The 14,166-nt window shown below is 51.6% G+C and overlaps 1 protein-coding gene across 7 annotated transcripts in view; it reads left to right on the top strand.

Moving 5' to 3' along the window:
• Nucleotides 1-14,166, top strand: part of LOC141515584 (rho GTPase-activating protein 8-like) — a 103,149-nt gene that overhangs the window by 29,546 nt on the left and 59,437 nt on the right. For 5 of the 7 annotated variants that reach the window (XM_074227311.1, XM_074227312.1, XM_074227310.1 and 2 more), the window contains 4 exons: nt 1,300-1,380; nt 7,788-7,836; nt 9,074-9,131; nt 13,851-13,942. In XM_074227311.1, coding sequence (XP_074083412.1) covers nt 1,300-1,380; nt 7,788-7,836; nt 9,074-9,131; nt 13,851-13,942 — 280 coding nt within the window. Of the gene's footprint in view, nt 1; nt 1,381-1,957; nt 4,110-7,787; nt 7,837-9,073; nt 9,132-13,850; nt 13,943-14,166 lie in introns of those variants that run through there. The other 2 variants (XM_074227315.1, XM_074227316.1) reach the window with 2 other exon arrangements.

The raw sequence follows: 14,166 nt of genomic DNA, 5'->3' as shown, positions 1-14,166 counted from the left end.
TGAGGAACTTGGTCATATCTTGGGGTCAGGTGGCCCTGGCCTTCCAAATCCTCTGCCTGCTGTCACTATTCTCTTCTCTGTAAAATGAAGGGGTTGGCCTAGCTGGTTCCTGAGAGCCCATCCAGCTCTGTCCTGTCCTGAACTGCTCCAGAACCATTTCAGTCCCCAGGTTAGAGTGGAGAAAATGCCCCCCAATGGAAAGGTGAGGCGACCAGGCAAAGCTGCTCTCAGGTGCCCCCTCCCCCAGGGTCTCTGGAACTGAAAGGGTGCAGCCCTCAGCCCCCCCCCCCCCCCAGGAGGGACATCTTAGGAGAGCCCCAGGCCCCCTGCTCCCTTTGAGCCTGGGCAGAGACCACCCAGGGACGTGCCTGGAGAGCTCCAGAAGCCCCTCCCCTTCTCTGGGCCACCAACCTGTCCCTCAGGTTTTTCCTGCCCAAGTATTCTGCTTCTCCCCCCCCCCCCCCCAGACACACACTTGATCAGATCAGCTAGGACTGCCCCAGGGCAGAGAAGGGACTTGCCTCCCAGTCCCCGGAAGTGCTCTGGGCCCCAGGCAGGTGAGCTCCAGCTGTTGGCCTGGGGGGCAGGGTAGGAGCCCTAGGGGTGAGCTTCCTGGAAGAGGTCAGCCCTGCCCTAAAACCTGCTGCTGGAGGAAGGTAAAGCTTTTTTTTTGGCTGCCCACACCCCAGGGCCCTGGGCTTGTCCTCAAGGCAAGGGGACTGAGCTCTTTCTTAGGGTTCTGGGGTCCTTCCTGCTTTCCTTGCTCTGGACCTGATCCCACTTTGCTATCTGGTCCCGAGGCTCCACCTGGCTAGAGGACAGCAAAACCATGACAAGCCTGGCTTCCTGGGTCTCACTCTTGAGGCACACTATGCAGGGCTGGGTAATTACTGAATCCAAAATAAACCAGTCCCTACCCTAAGGGAGTCCTGGCCCACTGGAGAAGGGCCCTTGACACTGGAGACTCTAAACAGAGTGGGGACTGGACCATGGAGAGCTGGCAGCTGGTGCTTGGGCAAGGCTTCCCAAGTGAGTAATGAAAGGATTCACTTGGGTAAAAGCAATGGCCAAAGACCACAGAGAGCCAGGACCCCCCCAAGAGCCACTGTTGGGAAGCATCCCTTTCTTCCTGGTCTTTGTTTCTCTCATAAATGAGGTTGAAGAAAGGGCAGCATCTGTAGCCTTCCACTTGTCTACCACCCAGCCTCTTGAACAAGATCCTAGGGGTCAGAGTGACTGCTGCCAGGCCTAGCAGGGACGCCCCCACTAAGTGGCCTCTCCTTATCCTCCCTCCTGTAGCATCCACAATGGAGTAATTGCAGTGTTCCAGAGGAAGGGTCTTCCGGACCACCAGCTATTCCACCTGAACGAGGGTGTCAGGTGAGTGAACTTTACTGAAAGAGGGGTGAGAGTAAAGGGTAGCACTAGATGGGAACCAGCCCTGCTGGGATCTGCCAATGTGGGCCAAGACCCAGGGGCTGTCAACAGAGGCAGAGTTGGGAAAGGACCCCCCCCCCCCCCCCCCCCCCGCCCCAGGCAAGGGGTCTGAAACTGAAAATCTACTGGTGCAGAATGATAAAGGAGCCAGGAGGTCTCTGGGCAGAAGTAGGAGCCTTTGTCAAAGTACTTTGGATTCTCATTGGTTCCTGGATGCCCATGCCTCCCTACCCCCCCCAGTTTTTAATAATGCCATCATTTCTTAAAAAAAAAAGTAGAAAAAGAAAAGATCACTGCTTCTTCTAGAAGTGGTGCCTCCACCCACCCCAGGGTCACAGGACCAGAGGGATCATGGCCATCTTTCCATCCAATGCCCTCAATATACAGACCCAGAGGCCAGAGAGGGCTAGGAATTGATAGATGTCATCAATGGGATCAAACCCAAAGCCTGTGGCTAAGATCAGCTCTGCTCAGCTCACGGCTCTGAGGTTGTTGGGCATGTGTTGTACTTGGTTTACAGGTGAAGCCCAGAGTGGGTCTGACCAGACTTTGACTCAAAGACCCTGTGTCTCTCTGCCAAGAATGGGGCTGGCCTGGAGAGGGAGGTTCACACCATTGCTGGCCTACTAAAACAGAGTGAGCAGCCCCAGGACAGGGGTCCCCAGTTGGACAGAAGAGGGCTCAGTACTGGCTTTCACTGATGCTCACTGACTGACTACCTAAGGACTCCCACAGGCCCCAGCTCAAGGGAGGTGCAGATCCAGATGGCCAGGACTGGAGAGCTGGAGCCACAACTAAGCAGCCAGGGGCTGACAAGGAAGACTTGGGGGTGACATGATATGTCAGATGCCAATCACACCTGGCTGTCAGCAAAGGCTTTCTGGAGTCAGGGGCATTCAAGGAGAGTGACCAATAAATCGAAGGAGTGGTCACTTGCAGTCTCCTTTTGCTTGGGGCTTGTTGTGGAGGGTGAACTTAATTCAGGGGATCCCTGAAGGGAGAGGGAGCTTGGTCCAAATGACAGTTCCTGACTCCTTTTCCATTATGGAAACTTCCTCAGATCTCAGTTCCTGAGTTCTGTGTTCTAAGGATCAGAGGCTGCCCTCTTATCCCCTCTAGGCCAGACCAGGCTAGGGCAGATTAGTGAGGAAGGGGGGCGACTAGCCTCAGTCATGGCCAGGTATTCCTTTGGGACTTGAAGGCTGAGCCAGGTGATTTGTGAAATTCCCTTCTGGAGGTCACTGCTGCCATCCAGTGAGTGGGACCTCCTAGGAGGGTCCAAGTCCCCCAATCATGGACCCCAGGGGTTTGATTGAGCTGGGTTCCCTGAGATAATCAGTTGCCACTTCCTTCTCACCCCCTTGGTTAGACACATTCACACATTTAGAAGAGATCTCTGGCTTGACTCTGCTGGGGAGGAGCCTCTAGGAATTCCTGATGTTCTGCTGTTCTAGGGTAGCTGTAGGGGCCATAGGGGCAGGGAAATGGCCCCAGCTGTGCCACTACTCACTTAGCAACCCCAGGGGAACATGCTTCTCTCATCTCAAATTCCCCATCTATAAAAGGAGTCAATTGAACTAGATCACCTTGAAGGTTCCCCACCCCCAAGCTTGGTGTTCTCTGTTCTCTAGCCCTTCCCAGCTTTGACTTCCTGGGTTCACACTTCTAAGATTTTATGAGGTATGCAAAGAGATATCTCAATATGGGTCTGTTTGAAATCCCCTCTGCCTGAAAGGGGGCAGTTAGGTGGATCAGTGGATAGTGCTGGGATTCTGGTGTCAGGAAGATTCATCTTAAGTTCAAATCTGGCCTCAGATATTTACTAGGCTATGTGACCCTGGGCAAGTCATATCACCCTGTTTGCCTCAGTTTCCTCATCTGACAAATAAGTTAGAGAAAGAAATGCCAAACCACTCCAGTATCTTAGCCAAGAAAACCCCAAATTGGGTCACAGGGACTCAGACAGGACTGAAAATGATTAGATTATCCCAAAGAATACCCTGTCAGGCTTGGAGACTTGGGACTGTAGTCTCTGACCAGCATGCTGACTTCATAACCAAGGAACAGAGGCCAAGCTGCCCAACTCTTGTCTTTCTTGAAGCATGAAGTGCTTGGAGCATGCCAAACTGCCAGGAATGGACCCCAAGCATCTGACTTTTGACCTTTTTCTGACTGTCCAACAAGCAGGTGAGAGTCAGAGGAAATATTTCCCCATTGGAGGAGAATTTGTCCCAAAGCAATTAATAATAATCCTTGTTGGATCCAGGGCATGTCCTAAGACCTTGACAATGAGCATGCCCAGAAAGTTGGAAGCTGAGGTTCCCCACAGGAGGGGGCTTCCTTGTATGCCTGGGACCCCAGAAGTCCCAGCAGCAAGTCCCAGAACCTTCCTCAAGGGTTACCAGATCATCTCCAGTGACCTTGTGTCCAAGGACAACAAATCGCCAACAACATGGATAACATCCCTCTTGTAACTGGAAATGGGACCTTGAGGGTCTATCTGTAGGAAAACCAGCCCAAGAAGGTCTGATGTGGAAGAGTTCTTCTCACAATGCAGAAGAGGGACACTAAGAATTTGGGATGCTTGCCTCTGGAAGGACTCAGGAAGGCTCCCCAAAGGAGGGGTCATTGGAGTTGCCTTGAAAATGAGGAGGAATTCAGTTGCCCTCAAGGTGAGAGAGAGGACATTGGTGTGCAGGGAATGATGGGAAGAAACAGTCAGGTTCAGCAGACTGTTCAGTCATGCCGGGTGGGTGTGAATGGGATAGGAAGGGAGCCTGCACAAGGAGAGTGGCACCAGATTCTGGAGGGCCTTGAATGCCAGCATCAGGAGACAAAGCTGAGGGATAGTGGGGAGGGGGTCTGCCAAAGGTGGGGAGAAATCTATGAGGTGCATGTGAGGAGAGAGGGTCTTCTATTTGGAGGAGGCAGAGAGCAACACCCAGTGTGAGGTCACAGAAAAGGGGAGCCTGGCTGGAGGCCTGAATAAAGGATTTTTCAAGAACAACAGAGGAGTGGACATGCAATCTTAGTAATTGAGAACAATATATTGAAGAAAATGACTGGCATCTGAGTGGTGGCTAACTTGAGGTGTCCTTGAAAGGCAGGTAAGGGTTGGGGGAGAGAAGTCGGGAGACTGGCCAGCAGACCAGTGGTCCAGGCCTGGGCTAATAATGAGGTGGAGAGAGGCCAATCAGAAGGGAAGGAAGAGAGCTAGGGCAGAGTGGTGTCATGGAAACCTAGAGAGGAGAAGAGGGCATCAAAGACTATGGCCACATCAAGAAGTATGGAAAGGTTGGGAAAAAGTTGTAAGATTTGGTCATTTGGAGATCTCTGGTGACTTTGGAGAAGGCAGTTTGAAATGGTTGGAAGCCAAAATGTGGAGGGTTAGAAGGGATTGAGGGGAGAGGAGAGGGGCTCCATCAATGTGGCTGGCTTTTTGGAAGAGCTGGACTGAAAAGGGAAGGAGAGATGGAGGATGGTGGAGGGATATTGGGAGGATGGAGTAGATCCTGGTCTCTGTCAGTGAAAGCAGTGAAGGAGACAGTGAGAGACAGCAGGGAGCCAGAGTGGGAATGAGCAGGAAGGCAGATGGACAGATTGATGACTGGGGAAAGGATATGATGGACCCCTGTGTAGATAAAAGCCACGTGTGGACTTTGTTGTTCAAGGATACAGAGCTCCAAAGGAGCCAGTACATGGGAAACAGGGCCAGACCTCAGATCTGTGACCTCTGACTTCTGTGCGCCTTTCTCTACATGATGGTATTTCAGACCCAAGACACTCTTCCCCTGGAGGGGTGAATGCAAATGAGAATTCCAAGACCAGAGAAACCTCATAGTCTAATTCCTCTCTGAGGGCTACATGTTGTGATGGTAATTAAACCGATTGTGAATGACTGATGTTTTTGAGGCAGAAAAAGGATGAGGGAGGAAGGACATGATCTTTGGGTTTTAACAGCTCCCTCCAAAGCTAAGGCTTAAGGAATGAATGATGTCGATATGATGACCTTTGTCCGTGACATTAGGGAGGTGATGCCATGACAAGTATGTGTATTGGATTTGAGTGAGGGGGCTGTGCTAAGTCATCAGTCTCTTTCTCCTCCAGAGCTATTTGGGTTTAGTGGCCAGATAGGAGTAAGGATGACTGGAGATGGCCCCAGATTCGAGACAATCATCAATCAAGTGTCAAATTCAAACTCTTGTTCTTCAGGCCATTGTCTATTGCAAGGCAATAGGGTTAGGTGACTTGCTTGTCCAAGGTCACACAGCTAAATAAGTATTAAGGATCTGAGGTCTGATTTGAACTCAGATCCTCCTGACTCCAGGACTTGGGACTCTATCTACTGTACAAAGAATGAAGAAGACTCTCAGAAAGATAGAATGAGCAGGAGGATGATGGAACATAAAATGCCAGAGCTGGGAGGGGCCTTTAGAACAGAAGATGCCGGAGCCAGGAGGGGCCTTAGAGCAGAGAAGGTCAAAGCTGGGAGGGGCCTTAGAGCAGGAAAGGTCAAGAACTGGGAGGGGCCTTAAAATAAAGAATGCCACCTATGGAGGTACACAATTTAGAGATGTTTTGCTCAAGTTAGCATAGACTCCAATGCCTGAGGAAATTGAGGCCCCCCAGAGAGGAAGGGACCCGCCATGATGACATGAATTCTATGCAGCAGAGTAGAATTGGAGCCTCCTGCTTCCAAATCCCGTGCTTGCCTCCCACGGCGCCCACTGCACCCTCTCTGAAGGTTGCTTCTCCAAAGTCCAGTTGTGTTACAAGTAGCTCCCAGAGGTCAGAATGCAACTAGCTAGCAAAATGATTGGTAGTAGGGATTTGCCAGAAGCAGCCCTCGTTTTCATCGGTTGGGGAACAGCTGAACAAGTCATGGTCCATGGGACTGTTAGTATGTTGTAAGAAATGATCACTGTGAAGGATACAGAAAAACAAAGGAAGACTTGGATGAACTGAAACAAAGTGTAGTAAATGGGATCAAGCTACAATGACCTCAAGACTAAATAGACAGAGCAACAAGAAAAACAGTCCAAACTGAGCCTTGTGGATTAGGACCCCCAAGAAAGATGAGATGGCACCCCCTTCCACTTCTTTCCTGAGGTGGGGGCCTATGGTTGTGAAACATTGCACACACTATCAAAGTAAACGAATGAAGTGGATAATTTTCTTGAACTGCTTCTCTCCTCTTTTTCTTGTTTATTCTCTGCTACAAAGGATACGTTGCTGGATAGAGAAATGGAACAGAAATATTAGGAGATGAACTTTAAAATAGGAGATATCCGTGAAAATGAAGGGGCGGGGGAAGAGTTAGATTTTCATTCCATCTCCAGCTGTTGCTAGCTGTGTGACTATAGGGAACCATCTGACTGTCTCAGTCTCAGTTCCCCTGTAAAAGGGGGAAAGTTCCTAAAATGTAATGAGAAAGAGCTTGTGAGTCCTTTTGTGACTTTCAAGTTGTGGACATGTTCATTGTTCTAGAAGAGGACACTTTGAAAGGGATGCTTGTATCCACAAATGGTCTTTGAGGGTGCATTCAGATGGGCTCAGCCTCCTGGCCTGGTGCTGGCATCAACCATGTGGCCCTTAATTTAGTGGGGATGTGGATCCTTAGTCTATCATCCTTGGAAATGGTTGTAAATGGGTGCATTAGTCCTGAGGCTGCAGCTGGGAGAGGAGGGGCAATCAGCGAGAACACTGCTCAGGGCCAGAAGACCTATGTTCAGATCTCTCTGGGCCTCTTAGAAGAAGGGTGTGGGAGGGGAGAGACCTTGACCAAGTCTCCCTCATCCATGAAAGAGACAGAATGCTGACTGCTGGACCTGTCGCAGGGCTACTACAAAATAGAGAAAATGAGTTCCTAAGTCACTAAGACTTGGGGGAAGTGGAGAAAGTGTCCAAGAGCTAGGTCAAATCCTGACCCTGCCAAGTAAGAGCTGTATATCTCCCCACAAGTAACTGGACTTCTCTGGGCCTCAGTTTCCCCTTCTATAAATGCCCCCCAAAGGCAGGTGTGAGAGATAAGAGCATTGGCTCCTAAGAAAGCACAAGGGAAGTCATGCCTAGGATGCAGGGTCAGACTCGAGGCAGGACGATCAGTGAAGGACTTGGGGATGGCACTAAAGAGTTAGGGATTCTCCAGGCCAGAGGGAGAAGGAGGTGGAATGAAATGTCTGTTATGGGGAGCTGGAATGGCAGAAGATGAAGAGGGCCCTGGATGTGGGATGCTGGGGGGTGCTATGCACTCTTGAGCCCAAACACCTTCTGCAGAGTGGGGGAGGGGGCCAGGAGGCCAGGAACAGGGGAGTCACTGTTCTGATGTCTGTCGCTCTCTTTCAACACAGGCAGCTGCTGAAAACTGAGCTGGGCTCTTTCGTCACAGAATATCTCCAGGTGAGTGCGGTAGTCCTGCGCCCCTCCCCTGAGGGCTGGGTTTGGGACCACCTGGAAAAGGAGTGGAAAGAACACCTGGGCCATCCAAGCAAGCATCCTAACCATGAGCACCTCTTCCACACCTGTGCTAAGTGCTTTACAAATAGGATCCTCTTGGATGCTCACTACCCTGGGTGGGAGTTTCACAGATGAAGAAACTGGGGCAAGCAGTGGTTAAGAGATCTGTACACAGTCACTGAGCTAGGAAGTATCTGACATAGAATTTGAACTCATGTCTTCTTGACTTCAGGTTCAGTCCTGTGGACCCTGGGATTGAATCCAAAATCTGATCCTTATAGGCTGTCTGGCCTGGGTTAGAGTTAAGGTTAGGGTTAGGGCTAGGTAGGCACCCTCTGTCCTATTAAATAAGACTCTTTCCAGCCTGGACTTCCCCTGTTCATTCTTAGAGCCCTCCCAGCTCTAATTCTCCATGTGTCCTCCTCCTCTCCCCATGGTCGGTCCCATCTCCTCCATTCCCAAACTCCAGGCTGGCGGGGAGGCACCTTCACTGCCGGCCTTGCCCAGACAAGGTTGGGTACAGCCCCAGTCTGCTCTCCAACAGACTCCAGTGTGGTGATTGTTTCACCACAGGAGCACAGCCTTACAGATGTGGGACTCATGATGGTCTGGTGTATTCATGGCCTCTCACTCTTCCCTCCCCACCCAAGTTTAGATTTAGTACACATTTGGGAATGCCATTCAATGCTCCCAGAATGTCTGAGTGAAGGTCTTTCTTTTTGCTCACAAGTGTGGCTGTGGTTTCTGTACCGGCCTTCTGCCTTGCTTAGTGATAATGGGGCCACAGCTGGGCTTTTCTGAACTGGGGAGATGGGGGTGAGAAGAGGCTTGAGTACCAGTGCCTGGCCCTCCTCTGACCACCTTCCCTAAATCCCTTCCCTGGGTCTCAGTCGCCACTCAGGTGAGCAGGATGGAGCACAGATGGAAGCTAGAGGGAGGGGGACAATAAGAAGCCTTTGAGGGGAGGGAGAAAAGTCTTGGCATAGAAATCTTAGTCATGCTTTTGGAACGAATCTGCATTTTATGTTTTACCTGCCTATTCCTATAAATGTTAGGCTTTCTTTGCTTCCTTGTTGAATGGGGGCTCAGCCCATTTGCTGAAAACTGAGGGCTTGGGGACCAAGCCAGGCCCCTGAGAGCTTCTGAGAAGCATTGATGTGTTGGGTGGTTCCACTTTCAGAACCAGCTGCTAACCAAAGGCATGGTGATTCTCCGGGACAAGATTCGATTTTATGAAGGTAAGCCCAAGTGGCAGCCCCAAAGTCAGGATACATGACTTGCTCTGCCATTTGCCACCCTCATTCAGTCCAAATGTCCATCACATGTCTCCTACACCTAGGCCCTGATCACATACCATTGGTCTCCACTATGACAGCAATCTCCCAACTCTGTCCCCCAGACCTGGAACGCCCGCTCTCCTCATTTCTACCTCCCTACTTTCCCTGACTTCCTTCAGGTTCAGTGCCCACCACCTGTAGGAGCTGTTTCCTGGTCCCCATAGCTGGTAAAGCCTCCCCTCAGATGTGACCCCTCCTGTGTGGCTGGCTGCCAGCGTCTCCCCTGGGACCACATCAAGGGCAGGGGCTGTGGCCTCTTCATCCCCAGGTCTCAGCCCAGGCCCCATCCATAGAGACCACAGGGCTTGTCAGTGAGCCCTCCTTTCCCACAGTGGACAGTCAGTCACACAGAATGGAAGGGATCCAAGGCTTCCCTTCTGAGTTGGGGCTGGGGGGCAGGCCAGGCTTCTTCAGTGGGTTAGCTTTGAAAGGTCAGAAGAAGCTGATGGACCAAGGAGACACACACACACACACACACACACACACACACACACACATACACACACACGGAGCAAAAGCATGGAGGTAGGAAATAGCTTCAAGTCCTCTAGAGGGGGGAGTGGCTGGCAAAGTGTGAGAGAAAGTTGGGTGTATGTTGTAAGGGCAGCTACCTATTACCACTGTCTAGTCGGGGGCGGAGGGGAAGACAACCTCCAAGGTGTGACTAGTGGGGCAGTCTTGTGTCCCAGGAGACCTTGGTCAGAGCCAGTGGATACAGAGCCATACATGTCCTTCCAAAGGAGGGTTCTACCCTGGAAATGTGACACAAGACCCCCACTCACCCTATTGACTGGTGAACCCATCATTTCAGGTCCTTCCATGAGCAGGCCCTTGCACACTCTCTCAGGAGGGCCTAGTGTCACTCTTCCCCATGAGGGCAACACCTTGTGAACCCAGTGGAGGCAAAGATGGCAGAGATCAGCACCATGGGGTTTCTCTTGAGAGCGCACTTTCATAGGGTTAAAATTTCAGAGCTAGTCCCCTCTAGGACCCTAGAATGAAAAGGACTTGGCCAAGGGCACACAGCTAGCAGGCATGATTTGAATTCAGTCCAGCACTATGTTCAGAACGCTGCTCCCCGGGGCTTCTGGGATAAAGTCAGAATTCTAGGAGGAAGTTTGCCAAGCATGTGTCCCGGGGAAACCCAGAACTTCCCGTGATGGGGATGGGGTGTGATTTATCCCCCAAGTGGAGAGAAGAGGAGATGTGATGACATTTTAAAGATGGCAGCGCTGATACAGACTCATCTCTTACAATATCACATCACTGCACATTATGGATTATGTCACATTCCATCATTGTATTAATTATGTTATACAGAGAGCAATTCAAGGGGAATGGAGCTCTTTCCTACACTTGTTCCAACAAAACTGGGACCTCAGCTTTCTCATTCTCTCCATTTTACAGATAGAGCAGCTGAGAGGCTCTGTTCAGAGAGAGTTAGACTTGAAATCAGGAAGAGCTGAATTCGAATCCTGCCCCAGACACTTACTGGTCATGTGGTCCTGAGCAAGTCACTTAACTGCCATTTGCCTCAATTTCTTCACTTGTAAAGTGGGGATAAATATAGTAGTTACTTCCCAGAGTGGTAGTAAACATTAAATGAGATAATGTCTATAAAATTCTATAATTAGATGAGGCAAGTGAGGCTTATGCAAGGAAAATGACTTTCTCAGGACTCTTGGCTAATGAGAGGCAGAACTGGGGGTCAGACAGTAGTGCTTGGCTGGGACGTTGACCCCAGAGTTGCATGAAATCCCCCAATTTGGCCCTCACCCCATTGTCCGGGCCTCCCATTACTCCTCTTCAGGTCAGAGTGCCCTTATACACTAGACCATCTCCCACTTCCAAGCCTTTGCCTAGAAGGTCCTCAGCCTAAGGCTCCCCCTAGCCCCCCCCCCCCCCATTGACAGCTGAGGAAGGAGAGGGACCTTGGGAGGCCCCATGCTCAGAGTCCCCTTGAAGAGGACCAGTAGTTAGGAGTGGAAGGACCCACAAGACCTTGGGGCCCCACAGTTTGGGATGCGTCTCTCACTCAACAGTTTCTTCCCATCTGGGGCCTACAAACAGTGTGGATGTGCTGTGCAGAATGTCCCTGGCTTGGGGCCCCTGGAGCCTCCTCCGGAAAGGCCTGAGCTTCCTTTCTTCCCACCCCTTGGGAGGAAACTCAGGCCTTTGTCCAGTGGAGAATGCTGAGTCAGGACCGTGGGACAGGTCATTGAGCTTCCAGTCTGGGAGGGGCTCTCTGACTGAACCTTGGTTGCTATGGGGGATGGTGGCCGGTGTACTCCCCAAAGCTGGGTTAGGAGAGCTCTCTGAACCTCCAGGCTGACCCAGCCTTGAGCAGGAGGCCCCTTTTTGGCCTCCCTGACCAGCGGCCCTCTACTATTGATGTGGGGGAGAAGCAGCCCGGCACCAACTCTGGACAGCCCCTCTGAACATGAAAGAAAACCTCAAGCCCTCTTGGCCCCCAGGCTTTTCTTCTCCAACCTAGCATCTAGTCCTCGTGGGCCTGGATTCTGGGCCCTTCCTTTCTGTACTGAGCCCTCAGTTCCTGCCTGACCTCACCCCGCTTCCAGCCCACTGTGGCGGTCCTGACGCCAGCATCAGGTTTGCCCCTGTGTGTGCCGTCACAGAAGTTGTGGAAGGCCAGAGCTGGTCCGGGCTTTTCTTCAGTACCCTGCTGCCCATGTGCATGTTTATCCTGAGATGCCCTGCTGGACCCAGCTCAAACTGCCCCTGGGGCATGCCACCCTGGATCAGACCCGGAAAAGAAGGGAGAGGCTCAGGAAAGCCTGGGCTTGGAGGGAGAGGTTTGGCTTTCCCATAGCCACCTGGGGTCTGACCTGGCTCTCTAGACCTCATCTGTAAACTGAAGTCTTACTGTAATCACCCACCGGTCAATGAAAGCATGTGAATGCACCTTGCAAATGGACATCCGCAATCTAACGAGGGTGGCATGCCAGGGCATTGCCCCAAAGCACTGCAATTGAGAGGAGGTAGAGAAACATTGATTCTAAGCCTGTGGCTACTTCAAGAATTCCCCCCCCAGCAGTGGCCTTGGTGGGTCTCTGCCCATGGGAGAGGCAGAGGGGCTGTGGTCTCCACCTCTCTCTCCCCTCAGCATCTGGGTACTGATCTGCTCCTTCCACAGTGGGAATTTGAGGCTCTGGCTCATGGGACTCCAGGGATCTGGGAGCTGGAACTAGCTAGAGAGGCCATTTCTCCCAGAGCCTGAAGAAAAGGAAGACTGGCGAGTGGGTTCCAAATCTGGAGGCAGTGAGGCTGCCACTACTGCCTCCTCTGCTGCCCTCGGTTTTGCCATTGCCTGGCATAAGCTCTGTTCCTCCTCCAACACGACCCAGTTTCTCTCTGTTCTTAGCATCTTCCGGGCTGTTCAGTCAGATGGCACTGTCTGCTCTCCCTGCTCTCCATGGAACCAAGGTGGAGCCAGGCTGAATTTCCTCCTCCCTTGCTTCAGAGCTTCCATGCCCTTGCCAAGCACCTGCCCATTGCCCTGCCACACTCACTTTCCAGAGACCTCTGCCCATGGGGCCAGAAGCTGGGGAAGTACCAGGAAGAGTAAACTCAAAAAGGGTCAACTTGGAGGAATGTACTGTCGGGGTCCCCAGTTCCCGACCTTGCTTTAACCTTGGCCAACTTATTTGTTGGCCTCATTCTGTTGGCCTCTATTTCCCCATCTGTCAAAAGATTGAGTCCTAGGTTCCTTCTAGCTTGGATTCTGCAGGTCAGCATTTTCTGGAGGAAATGCCACCAGGGATCTCTGAGGACCAGGAGAAATGAGTGATGCTTTTGGAGCCAACTCAAACCCCAGGCAGACCCAGGTGAGGGTCCTATTTCCCACAGCTCATGGATCTGACACATACTTCCTTCAGCTGCTGAGGCCTGGCAGGGCAGGACCAGAGCAGAGGTGGATTCATGAGGAAGGATTCTCACTTGGGACCCCAGAAGCAGAAAGAAGGGAAGGACTGGGATCATCCAGTGAGCACAGTCATGTCTGAGGGAGTCAGGATCTGGGAGGCCCCAGGGAGATAAGGAGATAGATGGTGACCAGTCAAACTTTATGAGGGAGCCTCCAGGTGATCTCTGCCAGCTCCTCCTCAGTTGTAATCATCAGGCATCTCTTCCACACCCATAATATGCCAGCTACCAGGGTGCCAGAGACAAAGGGCACAGTCCTTGTCCCCAAAGATACTCCTCCCCTTCCAGAAGAGATGGAGATAGCTTCAAGAGATACCAAAGGCAATTTTGCTGGAGAAGGGTCAAGAACAGCCTCTCCTGGACTGAGAGAATCACACACCGGCACACCCATCCCCCCATTCTCCCAAGGAGACAAGGGAGAAATTTATTAATGCGTCAAGCTGAGGGAAGACAGTTCTCATCCTCAGAAAGCACCCAGTCCGAAGGAGACCAGTGGCTGGGGTTGGCCCTTGAGCCTGGAAGGCCACTAGAATGGTGAGGGCTGGAGATTGATGTGTTCCATCCAGGAACAAAGCTGAGCAGCAGAGAGAGGCCTTCAGGGCTCCTGGGGGGCTTGCGGCTTTTTCTTAGTATGCCAAGGAACTCTTCAGGGCAGTAACTGCTCTTCTCTTCTTCTAGGACAGAAGCTACTAGATTCTTTGGCCGAAACCTGGGATTTCTTTTTCGGGGATGTCTTGCCGACACTCCAAGCCATTTTCTACCCCGTTCAGGTGAATACTTTCATTGCAGTCCTTTGGAGACAGGCCACCATGGTCCACATCCATCTGTGCTGTTTGCTGGCTGTGTGATCCTGGGCAAGTCACTCACTTTTCTGAACCTCTTTCCTACCCTAAAATGGGATAAGTCATTCTTGAACCATTCCATTTATGGGAATGGGTGCTGTGACCAGTGGAACAGCCACATCCTTACTCCCCTGTCTCTGGTTGGGTCAGGG

This window comes from Macrotis lagotis, chromosome 2, assembly GCF_037893015.1.
Source record: "Macrotis lagotis isolate mMagLag1 chromosome 2, bilby.v1.9.chrom.fasta, whole genome shotgun sequence".
In the NCBI taxonomy this organism is placed as follows: domain Eukaryota; kingdom Metazoa; phylum Chordata; class Mammalia; order Peramelemorphia; family Peramelidae; genus Macrotis; species Macrotis lagotis.
Note: the sequence above shows the minus strand (reverse complement) of the source record. Positions and strands in the feature narration are given on the sequence as shown.